Consider the following 18264-nt stretch of genomic DNA (forward strand, 5'->3'; position numbering starts at 1 on the left):
ACAACGTGAAACTAGTGCTACATTTCCACATATCCAATGGAAAATAATACCAAAATGTTAAATGCATTGATTTTATATCCTGTCCAAACAATAAGTGATGCATTGTTTTATCTTTTTTGAGCTTTTATTCCAAGAAACATGTCATTCATTCCTATGTGTGTCCATAAGGTTTATATTGGATGTACCACCCCAGGGTGGGTACAGGTGAAATGCAGTTACCACAAACAAGTTACGTAAACTCAAATATTGCCTTTTAAAGCACAGATTTAATTAATTGTAATTATCATTGCAGTCCCCGCTGTCTGTGGATACTTTGTATTAAAGGGATATTTCACTTTCAAAAATTCGTTTGGTCATTTCATCGTCTACTCGGTCTTATGTGAACACAGTTTTTAAGTTACTTGATTCAGTAATTAGGTATTTGATATTAATTTTAATTTTAACTCATTGTAACTTCAAACTCCATTTTAACCATGATAGATTAATCAAAAACACCTGTCCTTTTTCTGGTGATTGATTTTGTCCTAATACGTGAGGGGGCCGTGGTTTTTCCATTGACTGTTTTCATTTATTTTTAAATATTGTTTTTGGAAAATAATGAGGAGGGAGAAGCTGCTGCAGGACCGAAGAGACTAAAGAATATAATATTAAAAAATGTATGAAAACAGTCAATGAAAAACCACGGCCCCCTCACGTATTAGAAGGACTGTATCAGTCACAAGAAAAAAGGACCGGTGTTTTTGATTAATCTATCATGGTTAAAATGGAGTTAGAAGTTACAATGGGTTTGTATAGGGAGGGGCGAGGCAGCTAAAATGAATATCCAATACATACTATACAATACAATATATATATATATATATATATATACAATAAATACTGAATCAAGTAAAAACTGTCCGGGGTGTTACTATGAAATGACAAAGTTTTTCTTTTTAAAGTGAAATATCCCTTTAAAAGTCTCCAGTACAGACTCCATGAGCGCCATTCACCATATTGCCTGTCAGGTGATTTTATTTATCAGTTTTATTTTTTACACTGCACTGGTTGGATGGTTCTGGAGATACAGTACGTGAAGCACGTCGTACACACACTATGGATGCGATTGATGGATGTTCAGAACATCCAGTCAGTGCAGGCTGTGACTTGGCTTTGGGGAAATAAACAAGTATAACTTGTGTATCTTTTCTGTAACATATTGTATCATAAAATCAACACATTATCCGTTTGCTGTGCATTTCCATCAGGTCGGTCTTTGTGAAACCAGAAGATTACCCGTTAATCATATTGTCTTCACTTTTCTTTCTACGTCCATTTGTATCAAATAAATTATTTCATCAAAATAAACCTGTTTTATCCAGCTTTGTTTATGAACATGTTTGACGAAAGCGTATCCAGTCTTCTGTGTGTGTGTGTCAGTATAACTTTTTGAGGACATTCAGTCTTGTAATCGCAGTTAATACGCTGAACCTCTAACTGCATCTGATGCGATTTGTGTGCCAGTATGTGAGAGGGAGAGCGAAAAGAGTGAATAATTGATAGAAATGTTATGATCTTAGCAGGCTGTGCCAAATTTGAACCAGAGGGCGGCGTTAGTCACAATGAACGACACCATATCCTCCATGCATGATTTCATCAACTATTTTTTTATTTCATCTAGTAGTCTCAACATTACAGCATCTCAATCCAGTGTACTGCAAAACAATTAGACACAGTTTTCTCATTATATACTTAAAAATAATCATTTCAATTGATATAAAGTAAACTGAATGACTTATTCCTTTTGAGTGGATTTTGTATCGCTTTGGCTATCGTGAGATTTGAGATGATTTGGCTGATTGAAAGCCTGTGGAAAATGTTATTTATTGAGTTACGTTTACTAAATATTTTCAGCAGGTTTACCTAGATCTATTATGTGAGGTCAGAAGTCAAGGGGATGCTCAAATAGCCTGAATTCTGAAGGTTTCCAGAGAATTCACTTCACATCTTGTCTGAGTCCCTCTAATCAAGCATATACTGTAGTTGAGCAGTCATTCCTAATTGCAAGGACCCCTGTAAGAGTTACAGACTTGTAAGGGTCCATTTGGAATCCTGGGGACCCACTTTGAGAACTAATGGTGTACTGTAGAGCCATGTGTGCAAGAAACACATTACTAGTGACATTTATGAAAATATGCAGGTCAAACCTGTCACAACATTGTGCTTCCACAGTCTTTTATACACAGTATGACATGTAGTACCAGTGTGTTTAAGACTAACCGTTGTCATTTAATATCCTACATTCGGTCACTAATTAACACTAGAATAATGAGCCTCACTTCAATCAGTTACTACAGGAAACAGCTGCAAAGCCGTGGGTTCTCTCTGAAAACACTGACAACCTCAAATAAATGCATTGTACCTACAGTATACAACAATATGCAAATAGATACGTTCAATACTTAAACATTTAACACCTTTACAAAAACCACAGAATGGTGAGGAGAATCAAGATAGAACAAAAATAATGGAATGTATACAGCAAATTTACAAAATGAGTTTGACTAATTTGTGAGTTAATGTCATGTATGTATATAGGGATCATCTATGTTCCCTCAGCCCTGTGTTCCCTTGTGCTTTAGATGTAATATCACAGCTTGAATTTAGGCGACTGCACACTTGCTGTATCTCGAGGTAATCAATGCAAACGGGATCAATCAGTCATCCACACACACATTCAGGTGGTGCCACTGTCTGGACAAAACTTCAGAACATCTGCTTTCCCTGCAAAAGTTTCCTCGGTAGCTATAGTAGTATACTATACAGTATCTTTCCATCTACAGTAGAATAATTGTAACTATGAAAAGGTGTCATATAATCCCATGAGGGATGGGCCACGAGGTGGCGTGACACTTCATTCATTCATTACAGTAGTATACATTACAGTAGCATGTGATTCTGATGGCTACTTTACTTGGAAAGTAGCCAACTGAGTTACACTGACATATTCACTGAGTCGACATGGTCAGCAGGTTGAAAGTGAAACCTGGCACACTTATTCATTTCTGTTTTATATTTGCTTAAATCCTGCTAACAGGTGCTGAAGGAACATATAGCTGCCCCCCTTATATCTCTGGCCCAATCACTGGAAAAACAACACTTAACGTAATTGTAAAGAGGGGGAAAAAATTGATTTGTTGAAGATTTGTTAGTCTCATCTCATTCCTTGATTTTAAAACTGGCCAATACATTTCAGTGCATGTCTTCTGGGGTAAGAGACCTAGAATTCAAGTTATGAATGAAATATTCATGGATCTATCCCATTAATGCAGGTGTGTAAAGATGGTGGGCATTTGTAATGTATTCCTCTGAGTCAGAATTACGTAGTGCAACAATCTGTTAATCTCTGTCCAAACATGAAAGGCTGGCATTATCATTTGGGACTGTGAGACAGCTCACACCAATTAGTATTGTTATATTATACATCCGATTCATCTGCCTGCCAACCAAATCCACTGTCATGAAAACAGAAACATTTACGCATAACAGTAGAGATTGCCCCAAACTTCTGCCGGATGCTTCTACTGCTGTGTTTAGAACAATACCAACTTCATATCACGCTGTAGTTTATCTCAATATATTCTTCACATCGGAGTCTAATAACTAGGTCAGTTTTAGGATCAGCAGACTTTTGCTCTTGGCAAAGTGTCCAACCTATGATTTGCAAGATGTCAATGGTGGAAATATGGCTTTTGATAAGTAGCACCTATATCTTTCTTGCCTTGAAGGGAGTCAATACCTCAAGAGTGTATGTGTATGTACAGTATGTATCTTACTCTACTCATTTCAATCTAGAATATCTGATCTGTCTGTCTTTACTCATAATAGGAATGTTAAGGCCTATTCATAGTCTAGTTTTCGGTGAAGAGGTGACCACCGAAAAGTATTCTTCGAAAAAGGAAATTCTTATTCCTATACTTACTTCCTTGTAAAAAGAAATATAAAAAAAATACACCATTTTACCCACGTGACAAGAAAGCTGTGAAGTTCAATGGTAGCCAGAACTAGCCACTATGTCTACACCTAATCATTTGCCATCTGCTGTAGCTAAAAGTTTACAATATAAGAATAATAATAATATAGAATGCTCAGTGGGCCTCTGATAAGTGGCATTAAGCCATGAAAGCCCTTGTCCAACGACCACAGATGGACAGATGAGAAAAGGCACAGTTTAAAAGAAGAACGGTAGATGGGAGTCACAGGTATTTGCTCCTTTTAAGGCAAGAATATATGAAAGCAACTCAACCTAAGCTCTCATATTGTCCTTAAAGTAAGACATTAGACAGAGATGTTTTGCTGTTTTGGCACGTTATTTTTGTCATACTTAAATTAAATGTGAACAAAGCCCTGAACAAAGACCCTAGAAGCCCCTGGAATGTGACGCAATGACTGTAATGTCATGCTTATGAGGAGTGATTTGATCATGCACCTTTTGGCGAGCAGAGTAAATAGTAGCCTGTGACAAAGATGAATTACATTAAGACAGTGATTGCCAAACTGTGGGCCTGGGTGAGGGTATTGCAAGTGGAAGATTTAATGATAAAATAACATCATTAAACAAAAGAAAATCACATGGTATTTCTTGTTGGCTCCGTTGATCCAAGCCGGAAACCCAATTGACTGATTGATCATTAAAACACCTGACCACTAACTGTAACATGGCAGCAGACAGCTTGCCGTGTTCATTTCCACTGTTCCCAATCCAGAGAAGGTTGGGAACCACTGCATTAACATATTATTATATTATATTATTATTATTATTAAAATAACACATTGTGTGATGTCACCATTGTTACATCGCATCGTTAAGTTAACCTCGATGGTGACGTCACAGCATCTTATTGCGTTGGGAGGAGCCCTGGATATATCGATCGTAAAGGCTTGGTGAGATGCATTCATTTGGCAAAATGAACTTGCTAATTCTAAATGTGCGTTATTCTGGAAAATAATACAACGTAGTGAGAGGTTATAATAGACGAGCGGTGTCTTAAAACCTCATTGGAGATTTGGCAGATACTGAGTGAGTAATAATGTATGCGCTGTCGCATGACTGTGCGGTACGCAGACAAGACCAGATTTACACATTTTAATCTGGTATTTCCTGAGCGCCACGCTGTCGTACAACAGCTCAAGACGTCTTTGAGATACAAATAGATCGTGGTGACCCCATCAAGTAACACAGGTCATAAAATAAAAATGCAAACGGCTTGGCAGCAGCACACATTTAAGCCTAAAAAAAAAAAAGATACTGCATGAGTTTAAAAAATAAAGGTCCGACTACTATACGATACGTACTCTCTTGGACATCAGACGCTTCATCAAGGTCCACCGTGAATACATCTTCTTTTGCACAAAATTAACCGACGATCATCACAGATTAAGACATTAAAATAAGACGTCCTGGGAAGTGGCACCTGAAATGAAGACGGAACATCAAACTTAACTTTGGCACGTTGACTAATGGAGGAGGGCCGGAGCAGAGCTGAGGAGCATGCTGAGATGGTGGCTACGCATGGTGGCTACGCGGAGCATGGCGGTGCTTCCATGACGGGCCTGGATGAACGCTCATAGTCCTTTGTTGAAGTAGACTCTCTCAACCCCCGGATGGTTGGCTCGGATCTTCTCCTGAAGCGCCGCTTCCAAACTGCTCACGGACATGGAGCTGAGGAATGCATTGCACATGTACGCATAAGAAGAGCTGGCATGAACTGACTGCACCTCTGCTGCTGTGTTGCTGATTAAAAAAAAAGCACTCTCTCTACTGTGGGTGGTGAGTGGTGGCCAGTGGTGTACTTATGTACGACTTTGACTTAACTTGAGTATTTTACACGTCTACTGCACTAAATCTGAGTGCATATTGTACTTTTTACACCACTACAATTAGTTACTTTGCAGATTTCGATTATTAACCACGTATTATTGTACATACCACCAATACATTTGTACTTTTACTCAAGTCATTTTTTTAAAACAGGCCTTTTACCTGTAACAGAGTATTTCTATCTTCTTTAGTTCACCCAAAAAGGTGACTTATTTTCGATTACACACCCCATGAAGCCTTGAATTCATGAAAATGTCTTAGTTTTTGTCCTAAGCCAATTATAATTTCGTGACCAGCAGAGCCGGAGAAATTCATTAAGTACTCTATCCACCACTCTATTTTTCTTTTAATTGATTTGGAAATCTGGTTACATCACGCAACAGAATTATCTTATCTCTTCACCCAGTATAACCGGAAAAGCAACTGTGACGTTTTAGATCTTGTGTTCGTTTTAGATCGTGTTGGGCTATTCAAAAGTAGCAGATACAAGCTCAGCGTGTACATCAGCTATTTTTGAACATTACAGTTAAAGGTACAGGTATAAGATTGTTCCTCGTCTCACTATCTTCTCCTGTCTAAATAAAAGCAAAGACTGCCTAAAATAATTAGATAATAAACATCCTATCTACATTGAAACACAGCGTGGCTAAACATGTTGACAAGGCTGGCTCATTGTGGAGTTAATCAACCCTCACAATCACAGTATTGTATTCATGCATTATGATTAGACTGTACAAGTTTCATACATCTTTCACTCACCTCTTTTGTGGGAATAAAGCGCAGCACAGCGGCGTGGCAAACACCAGACTGAAACACAATCATATTACAATCAAACATTTGGATAGAACTCTCTCATAATTACTGTAGACGATGGTCCAAATTCATGCACTTTATTAAAGTGCAAAGTTGCAAAGTCCTTGAACAAATCAATGATCGCATGTGCCAGAGTGTTCCATTAAACAATGAAACAAAGGGAGAACTGAAGTAATTGTTTTTTGGAGTCAAGACATTGCTTAGCTTCGATGGTCGGGTACCACAAACCCAAGCTACAAATTGTGGTGTAGTCACATTAACACAATTACAAAGTCAATCTTAAGAATCTCTTAAGAATACAATACAAATATATAAGGATTCAATGACTTGTGTCTCAGCAAGATTTAGAGTGGATTAAGAGTGTCTGCTAAATGCCTAAATTGTAAATTGTATCGAACGGTCATCTGCAGGGGTCACCAACATGTCTGTACACGGACAAACATGTCCGTGGCAAGATTTGAGATTTTGAGAAAGAAATTATGAAAAAGATATACATTTATTTAATTATAATGATTGTATATAAAAATACCAAAATAGTCTGTGGAAGTATCGCATGTGGTCCCTGACCATTCATTTAGTAATGTAGGATTTGAATCGGAACGTGAGGTGGAGAAGCAGGGTCGAGTTTTTATGCACCACATACCAACTAACAAACTCCCAGGAATCTGCAGGTCTGCTACAATTCTCAGTTATTTTAAATCAAAGCTATCCTTCCCATTTCTTTATTTGTTGTGTGTGTAATGTCCCCATTGTGACCACAGATATACTCTAAATGTGTGAAGGGCATATTTTTCATTTCAGCTGTTCTTTACTAAGTTGAAATTTCAGAAGAATTTGCAAATGGTTGTCTTATCAGCTGAAGCATCGGACCACTCACCAGAATCCAACCAGGCCGACCTGAATGGGTGCACTCATCCATGGAAACCTCTGAAAAGACCAACCAGAGAAACACAAAGATAGCGTGACTCCATTCACTCCTCTGATGTATAAGCAGGCAGTACACTCTTAAAATTCCTCAGTGTTCATTTCACCCAGAGAGTGTACAACTAAATGGTATCCGAATACAATTTAATATCAAGCCATTTTTTTTATTGTTTAAATTTTGAAATGTTAAGCTTCAGAAAGATGCTTACCTTCAAGAAGGCCTTCTTTTCCAAATGGTTCATTAAAAATGGTGGGATAGCTGAAAGAGAACATTTCAGTACAGTGTACAATGCAAAACATAATATATGTACAATCAATCAATCAATCAAACTTGTTCAGTTATGTTATGTGCACCAGACACACCTTCAATATTGCAAGGCAGTACTGCTTTTTAGGCCCATTTATAGTTTTAATGTCTTTCCAAAAGACAGTAACACTGAATGTAATGTTTTTTCTTTGTTTTTGGTTAGACTCAGACTAGTTATATTTCAGGGTAGTTAGTATGCCATGCCACAAGGGGGCAGTTAACACATTGGTGATGAGTCATGTCACACAATCAGGAAATGAATTGGCACAGTCAGGTGTGTTGGTGTGAAGGTCATGATTCTTGATTCTTAAATATTGCACAAATTATACCACTGCTAAGAAAACTACATTCTGCAATTTCAGCAAGACAGAAGAAGCAAGCGACACGCATTCATTAACGGTATGCATGTTTGATTTTTAAATCCTTTTTTTCCTCTCTAGGGGAGAATTGTTCCCTGCATTTTACCCATCCTTATAGATATCGCTGTATCTGTCACATAGGCGGTTCTGGGCAACCGCCTATCCCTCCTCGAGTCCTTGCTGATGCACTGTACAAATGTGCATGACATTATTTAGAACTAGAAACAGCCTAGGAGGAAATATTAGAGGGAGAAACAGTATCCGACTCAATCAACCTTAACAACCGCCTGACAGGAGTTTTCACGTAATGCACAGTAAAGACTACAGTTATTAGTATTATTGCCATCACCTGCGTGGGTCAGTCGTGCAATCTTTCCAGACGTTAAGCTGTGTATGTGTTCAACAACACTAATGCTAGTGCCCCTCAAAAACACGGGGAAGAAAAGGAAGAACAAATGCATTCCTACATGACTGAATGCATGGTCAGAGACAACCAGTTGAAAATCTCTGCCTTATTTGAATTTGTAAAAGGCCTAGTTGGCTTTGTGTGGGTGAAATACCCCCTCTCTCTCTCTCTCTCTCCCTCTTGCCAATTGAGCACTGGCCTGACTTTGCGCAAAACAGGAGACAACGCTGATTTGCACTGACGTTAGGGACCTCCATACTGGCTATATAAGGGCTGTGACATCAGCCATGTCCTTATATGGGCATATATGTGTCCAGACACAAAGTCACAGAAAACTCTAATTTACATACCCATTCCTGGAGAGGCCATGAGGATTCTAGAGACGACCACCTGGCTGATGGCCTGCTTGGCCGCGTTGGTTGACTCTCCTAACCGGTTGTCGTTCTCGTCTGTAATGGGGATGCCGTGTTTCAGCTCCCTGCAAACAACACATGTCCCGTCAAGTCACAAGATTTATCCTGCCACACGTTGTTTAAAGTACACATTATGCATTAGAGAGGAAACTATGCACACTGTGTGTGTGTGTGTGTGTGTGTGTGTGTGTGTGTGTGTGTGTGTGTGTGTGTGTGTGTGTGGGGAATTGGATGTAATCAGTATCATGTCTGAGTGAAGCGACCAATTCTCAGGAAACCCCCTCCCTGACCTCTGGAGGTGAAAGCGTGTGTGCATGCGTGCATATACTACCTCTGTCTCATCAGTGGGATATTGATGCAGTTAGCAGCAGCTACAGCAGCAAATGGAACGAATCGTCCAAACAGAGGAGAGATGTGCTACAAGAGAATTGTGTATAAATCACTGTCTGCGTTCGTCATGACAGAGAAGCTATTTGTGCACACCTAATTTCACCGTGTCAATGCAGTAATTAAACATAATCTCCGCCTCCCAGCCTTTCTGGTGGTGATGATGAGAACAATAGGTCGTCACATGAACGGATTACCTTTGTTAGTGCGTTGAGTCCCAGAGCAGTGGCGACTGCCCCTGTGGTGGCCGACACATAGGCTGTGCCAAGCTGACTGCAAACAGAAAGGCTTCTGGTTACACGCCAAGAGAAAGCTCGATAGATGGGAGGATTCATAATACCACCCCGTGTCCATATTCTAAAACGGAGGTTTTCAACCGGTGGCTCGTGGAACCACTGGTGGTCTTTGAAGGTAGTACACGTGGTCCCTGGTCATGCATTCAGTAATGTAGGAAAAAGTGAAGATTTATTTTACCTGACTGATATAGGGGCGTCTCCACTCCTGTTGGTGTAATTGACTATTGCGTTGAAGGACTGATTGATCCATTGCCATAGAATTACTGCTGGAGTCGTCCTGTAGAGAGTACACGGTCAACAGAATGTTATCTCCGTAAGCTGCACTGTACAAGAACAGTGTTACGGGTGTATATACTCTGCATCACAATAACCTCTTTTCCAGGTGTTTTGCCTCGGATGGACATGGTGCTTGAGGTTAGGTTTTAGGCATAGTTTCTGTGAGGTTACGGTTAGGGTTAATGTTTGGTTACGCATGGTTTTCTGGTGTGTACTGTAGTTTGTTTGACTGTTCCCTGTTCAGGGCAATCAATTCATTGTCAGTGGAAACAAAATCAGGTGGGAAATAAGAACTGAACCGGTTCAGCCCTGGTGGAAAAGGGGCCTCAGAGTTATAGACCTGTAATGAGGGTCCATTTGATTCCAATTTGTACTCTGAGTTCTCCATGCCTGAAGAAGGTCAGTAGACCGAAAGCTTGCTAAATAAATACATTGATCGTGCGCAGATCTGAGTGTGCGGAGCTTCCCTTTATTTTTTCTCATACTCTGAGTTACAAATGGATAAATTAACAGAGAGGGTTTTACTGCGTATGAGACACAGAGCGTGTGAGTGTTCGTAGAACATTGAAGGTGTTTTGACTGTTTCTCGTTATACACCACGAGTATTTTATATAACTATAAATATTTCACATTCAGCTATAGTGAATGGCAGATCGAGTGAATGGCAGATCAAGTGGCAAAGTGAGTGACAAAGTTTAAAGTCATTTAATGCAATCAAATAGGACTTTTCTGTTTGGATGTATGGGCTATGAAGGCCAGAAAGTAATTTTTTGCCACTCTGTAGGCATTCCCGCATAACTTCCGTGTATGATGATGATGTCACACACATACCCTCTAGTCATTTGGTGCCTGATGTGCCTGTAAGAATGATGCCTCATTCATACAGTGTCTGTGCTTTTATTTGTGCATAAAATGTTACTTATTACATCACCACATCGCCACGCTACGTGTTCTATGTGGATGTACTCATGACGCAAACGGCAAAGCTGCAGACTTCAGAGGAAGAGCTCTCACTTATAGAAGGTCATCATGCACCCGGTGATGGTCATGTTCATGGGAACCTGTGCCGACATGCGACCGATCAGGACCATCTTCTCGCCGGTGTCTGGGTGGAAGGCAGAGTCGAAAATATATTTGGCCCTCCACAGTTCGTCCTCTGTCAGGTCCGGAGACACCACACCTTGTCTGAAAGACAATTATGCTCGTGAATTGACAAAATAATATGCAATAGCAATGATAATAGCAAACGATAATGAATACGAAACATGAGAATTGAGCCATTATTATCAGGATTTCAGTGGAACTGGTCCACAGCTTAGACATCTATAGAAGTAACTGAGATGGTCAGAACTCCTACACATCAGGTGGGACCTGATTTGTGGGCATGAGCAACAGAAAAATATATATATACAAGTGTGAGCACATTCCACTGACTTTTCCACTTTTGCTAGATGGAGGTTTATTGACAAAATTGCATATACATGAATGAACATGTTCATTTGCTGTCTGACTTGTTGCTCTTTTGTCCCTGGGGCAGTTGGTTCTCTAAGGGTTGGTGGTATTGTGTAGGATCTTACCTGTACTCAGAGATGATTTTGTGTGCATTTTCTAGTTGTTCGTTGGTCAGCAGGATGTTCCTGGGGTCTGTGACAGTAAAGAAGTGTTTGGCTCGGCCCATAAAGGTGCTCTGGTCCCATCGTGGCTCCTTGATGTTTATGGCGGTGGATAGCTCTGCTGCCATGTTTATTATCTAAGGATTAAAAACGCAAACAATAACACATGTATCAAGTTTTATATAATGAACAATCTTTTGAAGGACTGTCTCGAGCTAGCCCAAGATTTATGCCGGGGCTCCACTGTTTTTTTGACCCGTGTCACACGCGTCCAGTGGAGCCCCGCCGTTAGACTCTCGTAGAGTTTTTTTCCGAATCTCATGCGCAACAGAACCCTGGCCGCTAGGGGCGCTTTTACGCATTTACAATGGAGAGAAAAACAAGATGGCCGCCAGATTCAGGTTAGATTGAGAGACAGAGTATGGACCGAGTGGATTAAAATACCTTTTTTTTAATTGAAAACTACGGTCGTTCGGTGTGTAATTGTTTTGCGTACACCCACCGGACAAATGGGGCAAAGGATACAGGAGCTTAGATTTTGCATTTGTACACGGTAAGAGTGATTTTGAGGCACAAACGTTCGCCCTGGGCGAACGTTTGGCAGTAGAGCCGCTTAGACTCTCGTAGAGAGATTCGTCAGAATCTTAAAAAAAGTCTAAATCTTGGGCTAATCTCGAGCACAGGATGTTCTTTCTTTTAAATATATTTTTTATAACAGTATGGGTGTCAAGTCACAGGTTCATAGAAAAAATTAAATATCAGATTTTAGTATCAGTGACTGAGGTAAACAAACGTACTGTATGAATCACAGAGATCGTGGGCAGACATAATGAAAAGACTATGTTATTGTGCAAAACATGCCCCTTCAAGACAAAAGAAAAACATTTTCTCCCCTTCCAAGTCCCAATTTCGTAAAGCCAATTCCCAATTCCCCAGCCTCTCATCAAGTACTCCATCTCTGCTAAACCCCCACAATCAGTCATTGGGAGGGTGAAGAAAGCCTCGGGTCGAGCACAGGATGTTCATTGGTGCAGCTAAATAAAACAATGACATTTCAGATAAACTTTCACAAGATGTTGAATTTCAAGGCAGCAGCACATTCGATTATCCGTCGTAGGTCGTAATATCAGCAGACACTTGACCTTGCAATGCATCACTAGGCTTTGCACTGCGGAGGAAAGCCTATAGTATTCTAAAACTAGCCGTGTGATCCGGTTTAGAAACAAGGACAAAATTATTGTTGCTATCCATAGTAAGAAAGTCTTTCTTCCTCCCTGAATTACCATGCTGCTGATTCAGCATTATGTTGCTATGGTGATGGCTGACCTGACACAACAGTTCTGAAGCGCTCAAGTGGACTAGGCCACCCCTCCCCCCATCCCCCAAACTGTGACTGTAAACTGGTGAAAAGTGGACTTGTGCGCATGTACACAAATCAATGCATGTGTGTGTACAGCAGGATCCAGTTAACAAAACTGAAAATGTGTGTATTGTAAACACAAACATTGAAGACAAAGGTGTGTAAACACAAACCAGATGTGCCATTGGTTGAGAATGAGATGATGTATGATGACGTATGATAAGAGCACCCCTCACTTCACACGGGTGTGACTTTTTTGATTTTAGAATATTTTTAATCGACTGAATCAATTAGTCTGATTAATCACTTAAGCCTTATTTTACACGTTGGCTACACGCAAAGATAGCTGATCTACAAGCTCATGGCGCATTGTGAGCTTGCAGATTGAATATTTTTTTAAGTCGACAGGCCTAATGTTATTATCAAAAAATATATTGATTAAATTGATTAGTTCAATTAACTTTTGCACCATTTAAGGAGGACATGTGGGCCACAGTATAGGCTCGAATTTGACAGTCTCACTAATGTGAAACAAGTCGTGATTTTGTACCAGACGTCAGACGACCGGCACCAAAGGATGATGAAATTCCTCTTGGAATTGCATCCAAGATGGCCGCTGGACTGACAATAATAAAACGAGAATTCCGTGTGGAACCAAGTGGCTTCAGTGCTTTTCCTGTGCCCAATTTAATTAAAAGGCCATGAGGTTCTCACAAGACCAGTCCCCCACCTTCTTTATTCACTGTTGTTCCGCATAGGATGTATATTTAATCAATAATTATTGTGCACAATGTGCAGTAAGAGTTATTATGGAACGCCAGTTTTATATTATAATGCTGCAGTATTAATGGAAAGTGACAAGTGGCACAATTTGAACTTTGTCGCAGGCGGCCTTTGATCTATAACCCCCAGCACCTGCCCCCTTCTCTAAGCCAATCAAACGCGACCTGCGTGTCTACACATTAACTAATACACTTTAAAGCTACAATCCGAAGAACTGAATGTACCGAATTTTATGGCCTACATTTTATTGTATTTTAACCAAGATTGATCTGCAGTGCCAGTGCTGCTGACAAGTAGACTGTACTCACTGTAGACCTGATACTGCCATGAACACATATATAAAATCCCAATATAACAGGGAATTCCGCCTTGAAGCGGTAGATGTTTGGTTTCCCACGGGGGGGACTGGAGATATGGATATGGGTTCGAATCTCCGTTGTTTTGCGACGCGATGTAATACCTCCCCGTTACACCGTACGTGGCTTAAGGGCCATGATAAAACTTACGGATCGCACCTTTTATTAACGCGCTGGCTTCATATAGCAAAATAGCAAACCATTTCATTCATTTAATTACGCAGATAACTTTCACATGACGGACGGTGACAATGCAGGCTGACTGATTGACTGACTGACTGACTGACACCATCAAGCTTAATTTATAGATCAGTTATTTTTTTCCACCAGGTCCTGTCAGACCGCGGAGTAGGCTATAACATTCTAATCTACCGTAGGCTTTTAATTGTCCAGACAGTCCAGTCCGAGACAGAGTAGACCAGCCAGATCTGGACCAGATCACAGCAGCACGTCGATATATGTTTCACCATCAAGCGGAACGATTCCAGCCCGTTATCAGAAATGAGCACACTGTCGTTATTAAATAGACTATTTATTGTCTATTATTAGTCATGACAAAATCCACACGTCGGTCACAGCATCCGTGGTGTTGTGGTTTATACTAGTCTCATCCAGCTGCCACATCCACACATCATCCTCACTAGTCCACTTAAACACATTCATCCATCCAGATGTGACGCACGGAGCCGCGGCGTGACAGTCGGTTGATGCAAACATCTGTCTTTACTAAAGAAAACACAATTAATGCATGATGTATATGTCACTTACTGCACTGTGACTGTGGGTTCTCTCCTATGTTCTGTCACCACTGTCAGTCACCACGGTCCTGGCTGTCTCCAAAACAGGCTCAACGAAGCTAATTTGTCACGCAGCAGCGTCAAGGTGGAAGTAGTGAGCAGACCGAGAGACATCCGCCACCAGTGAGAGAAATCTCCCTTTCAAAGTAAAAGCTTTTCCATAGCACACTTTTATCTATCTTTCTTTCTTTCTTTCTTTCTTTCTTTCTTTCTCTCTTTCTTTCTTTAAGTCTTTTGAAGACAGCCACTGAGGGTGCGTCCCTCAGGTTCTGGGGTAGGCCGTTCCAGAGTTTCGGTGCCCTAGCTGCGAAGGCCCCAAGCCCTATCACCCATGGTAACGTGTTTTGTTTTAAAAGGAGTCAGGAGACCCCTGCCTGCCGACCTGAGGGTACGTGCGGGGTCGTGGGGCTGTAACATACGGTAGCTAAAATGTAACTTGGGGCCAGCCCTCACACAGCTTTAAAAGTAGTCAATAACATCTTAAAATCAAATTCTAAAATGTACTGGCAACCGATGAAGGGAGGCCAGTACTGGAGTAATGTGTTCACACCTCCTAGTATTGGTCAAGAGTCTTGCTGCAGAATTTTGAACTAGTTGCAGGCGGGCTATGGCTTTTTTGCTGAGTCCGAAATACAGGGCGAAGAAATTAATGCATGGATTACTTTTTCAAGATCTGTATAGGTGTGAGGAATGGTTTCATTCTGGCAATGTTTCTCAGCTGAAAAAGCATGTCTGTACAGTGTACAACTTTTGTTATTTGGGCATCATTCAAAAGAGAGGTTTAATCAAAACCACACACCCAGATTTCGTGCTGAGGTTTTAACATTTTTGATGGCTGCCTAGCTGTGTCTGGATGAGGGTGGTGGAGTTTGGGGGGGCCGAATAGGACTCATCCTCATATCTGAGAGACATGCAAGGATCCGGGGTACCGGTATATTGTCTGCATCATTTTGTTTGAGCGGGATGTATAGTTGGGAATCGTCTGCACGGCAGTGAAAATGTATGTTGTGGTTGAATAATCTGGCCGAGTGGGAGCATATAAATTGAGAAGAGCAGTGGATCCATACATTGCTGTATAGTGTATAGCCTACTCCCCAAATATAATATGGCCAATATGGCTTTATATACTACAATATATAATCTCTGATTAGCTAATTTATTGGAATGAATATGATGATACAGGTAAAAATTATAAAATTAAGAGAATATTGATGATGTAGCCCTACATCCTATTTGTTCTGTTTTCATTCTGAAAATAAATCTACCATTTATTTAAATTGACATATTTCCGTTGACAAACTACATTATTCTACAGACGTTTTGCTATGGCATGTAAACGTTGAAGGGACTACAAGCTTCATGTGTGCTTTTATTTTCAGACACTTGTGTTTCACATCCGTTATTTCAAAGACCTTTTCATTGACTTCACTATCAAGTACTGTAGTAAATTATTAATAATTGACGGATGACGAAACATATTTTGACTTCCTTTCTAAGCAGGCTGGCTAATAGTCATGAAGAAAAACAAACTGTCAATTAACCTGCATGGTTTAAGTAGTAAGATATCAAATAAGATATTAAACAATGTTCGAATACCATTTATAGCATTTACTATCACTACATCTCTCCCTCTCTCTCTGTTACACACACACACACACACACACACACACACACACACACACACACACACACACACACACACACACACACACTAATGAGAAACTAGCTATAATCAGAACACTTGCATTGTACATGGATTCAATGTACAGAGCCTACCTGTTGACCTTAACCAACAGGCACCACTGAGGGTCAGGCACCGGAGGGAGCTCCACTGGTCTCGCTCAAACCAGATTGGGAACAAACATCATGGCGTTAAATTTGTTCTACTGATATGCCACCACAATGTGGAATGTCCTACCAACAGCCATGAACTTAATTACTTCTTACCCTCCTTCAAAACCGTAAGAGCACCTGCAATTTTACAACCTGTCTGGCAAATTAGCTTAGTCTCCTAAGCTTACAAACAAAAAGGTAGGAGCGCACACCAGTAGTGGGGAGGTGCTGACCGCAGGAGATAAAACTTTGACTAAGAAAGGAAAGAGGCCGCACTGCAGCTCGTAGTCACGATAAACATTTATTTGTCCAACGTTTTGGCAACAAGTTGCCTTCTTCAGGGTATGATATATACCAACTTGTTGCCGAAAATGAAAATGGCATCGTGACTACAAGCTGAGCGGCCTCTTTCCTTTCTTAGTCATAGTCTCCTAAACTTGACACCAGAAATAACCCCCCCTATTCTGTAAATATACTTTTATTGCTCATATTGTTGATGATTTCTTGTATGTTTTTGTATCTTTAAATGTCTTGATGAATTGAATACAGGACCACAATGGAAACCACTGTACGTTCATGCAAACTCTTAATAAAGTAGCCTATGCAATCAATCAAACCAAGTAATACCGGCTATATGCGTGTGCAGTGCACATGTACAGATCATGTATAGTGTCACTGGTGGTGGAGGGCTCTTGGAATGCCTTGCACGGGATGAGGACCGAGGAGGTTGTGGACATCTGTAAACCAGACATGATTTATGGCCTATGACCTCAAGAGGCGGCTGACCGTGGCTACAGTGGAGCCGGTAGTAGTAGTAGCCTGTCGTGGCATGTTGTACAGGGCTGAGACATGGACAACTCACAGAACAACGGCTCTGGATTATTGTGTCTGCACAGGAGGTTGACGTCACATCATGGCCGGACGACATCAGAAACGTGGCCCTCTACAGAGGCCTTCCGCTGGTTCTGGCCAAGGTCAGAGAGAGAAGGATGAGGCTGGCAGCTGGCACTGCGTCTGGCACCTGGAACTGACGGCAAGCAAACTGACTATGCAAAGGTAGCCTGTAACCACCCATGTAAACACTAGCTAACAACACTGCAGTTAATTGCACTCCAGACCATGAATGCTAAACAGGAGAGTTTGAGGTAGCCCTGGTATGTCTGACTGACTGTATACATCTTGTTAATCTAGAACTAATAAGATAAGAGCTGATAATAGCTTTTAGATTATAGGCTCTTATCAACAAGGGTTTTACTTATAATCTCACTTCACCTTCTATGTCAAATAGCCATGTGTCATACTGTTCATGCTATTTACCTTAATAATTCCTGGACACTTCACTTGTGTGGTCATTGGTAGGGCTAGAAGCACAGTCATGGTATGATAAGAGACATTTTTGACATTATACCTCCACCTAGTGGTGATTTATGGGATCCTTCTAGAAAGCTGTAAGGCAAATACACCAAACCAAACTACATAAA

General features: G+C 40.6%; 1 protein-coding gene across 1 annotated transcript; it reads right to left on the reverse strand.

The window, feature by feature from the left end:
- Positions 1 to 1670: 1670 nt before the first annotated feature.
- Positions 1671 to 15014, reverse strand: sfxn1 (sideroflexin 1). Its single transcript, XM_080774034.1, has 11 exons — positions 14922 to 15014; positions 11619 to 11791; positions 11056 to 11226; positions 9944 to 10042; positions 9667 to 9742; positions 9414 to 9499; positions 9020 to 9147; positions 7807 to 7856; positions 7551 to 7600; positions 6620 to 6667; positions 1671 to 5701 (listed from the first exon to the last, which is right to left on the reverse strand). Exons 2-11 carry the CDS (start codon positions 11780 to 11782, stop codon positions 5605 to 5607), a joined length of 969 nt encoding a protein of 322 aa, XP_080630160.1. The 5' UTR covers positions 11783 to 11791; positions 14922 to 15014; the 3' UTR covers positions 1671 to 5604.
- Positions 15015 to 18264: the final 3250 nt, after the last annotated feature.

Source organism: Protomyctophum bolini (genome assembly GCF_963924005.1).
Source record: "Protomyctophum bolini genome assembly, chromosome: 10".
NCBI lineage: Eukaryota > Metazoa > Chordata > Actinopteri > Myctophiformes > Myctophidae > Protomyctophum > Protomyctophum bolini.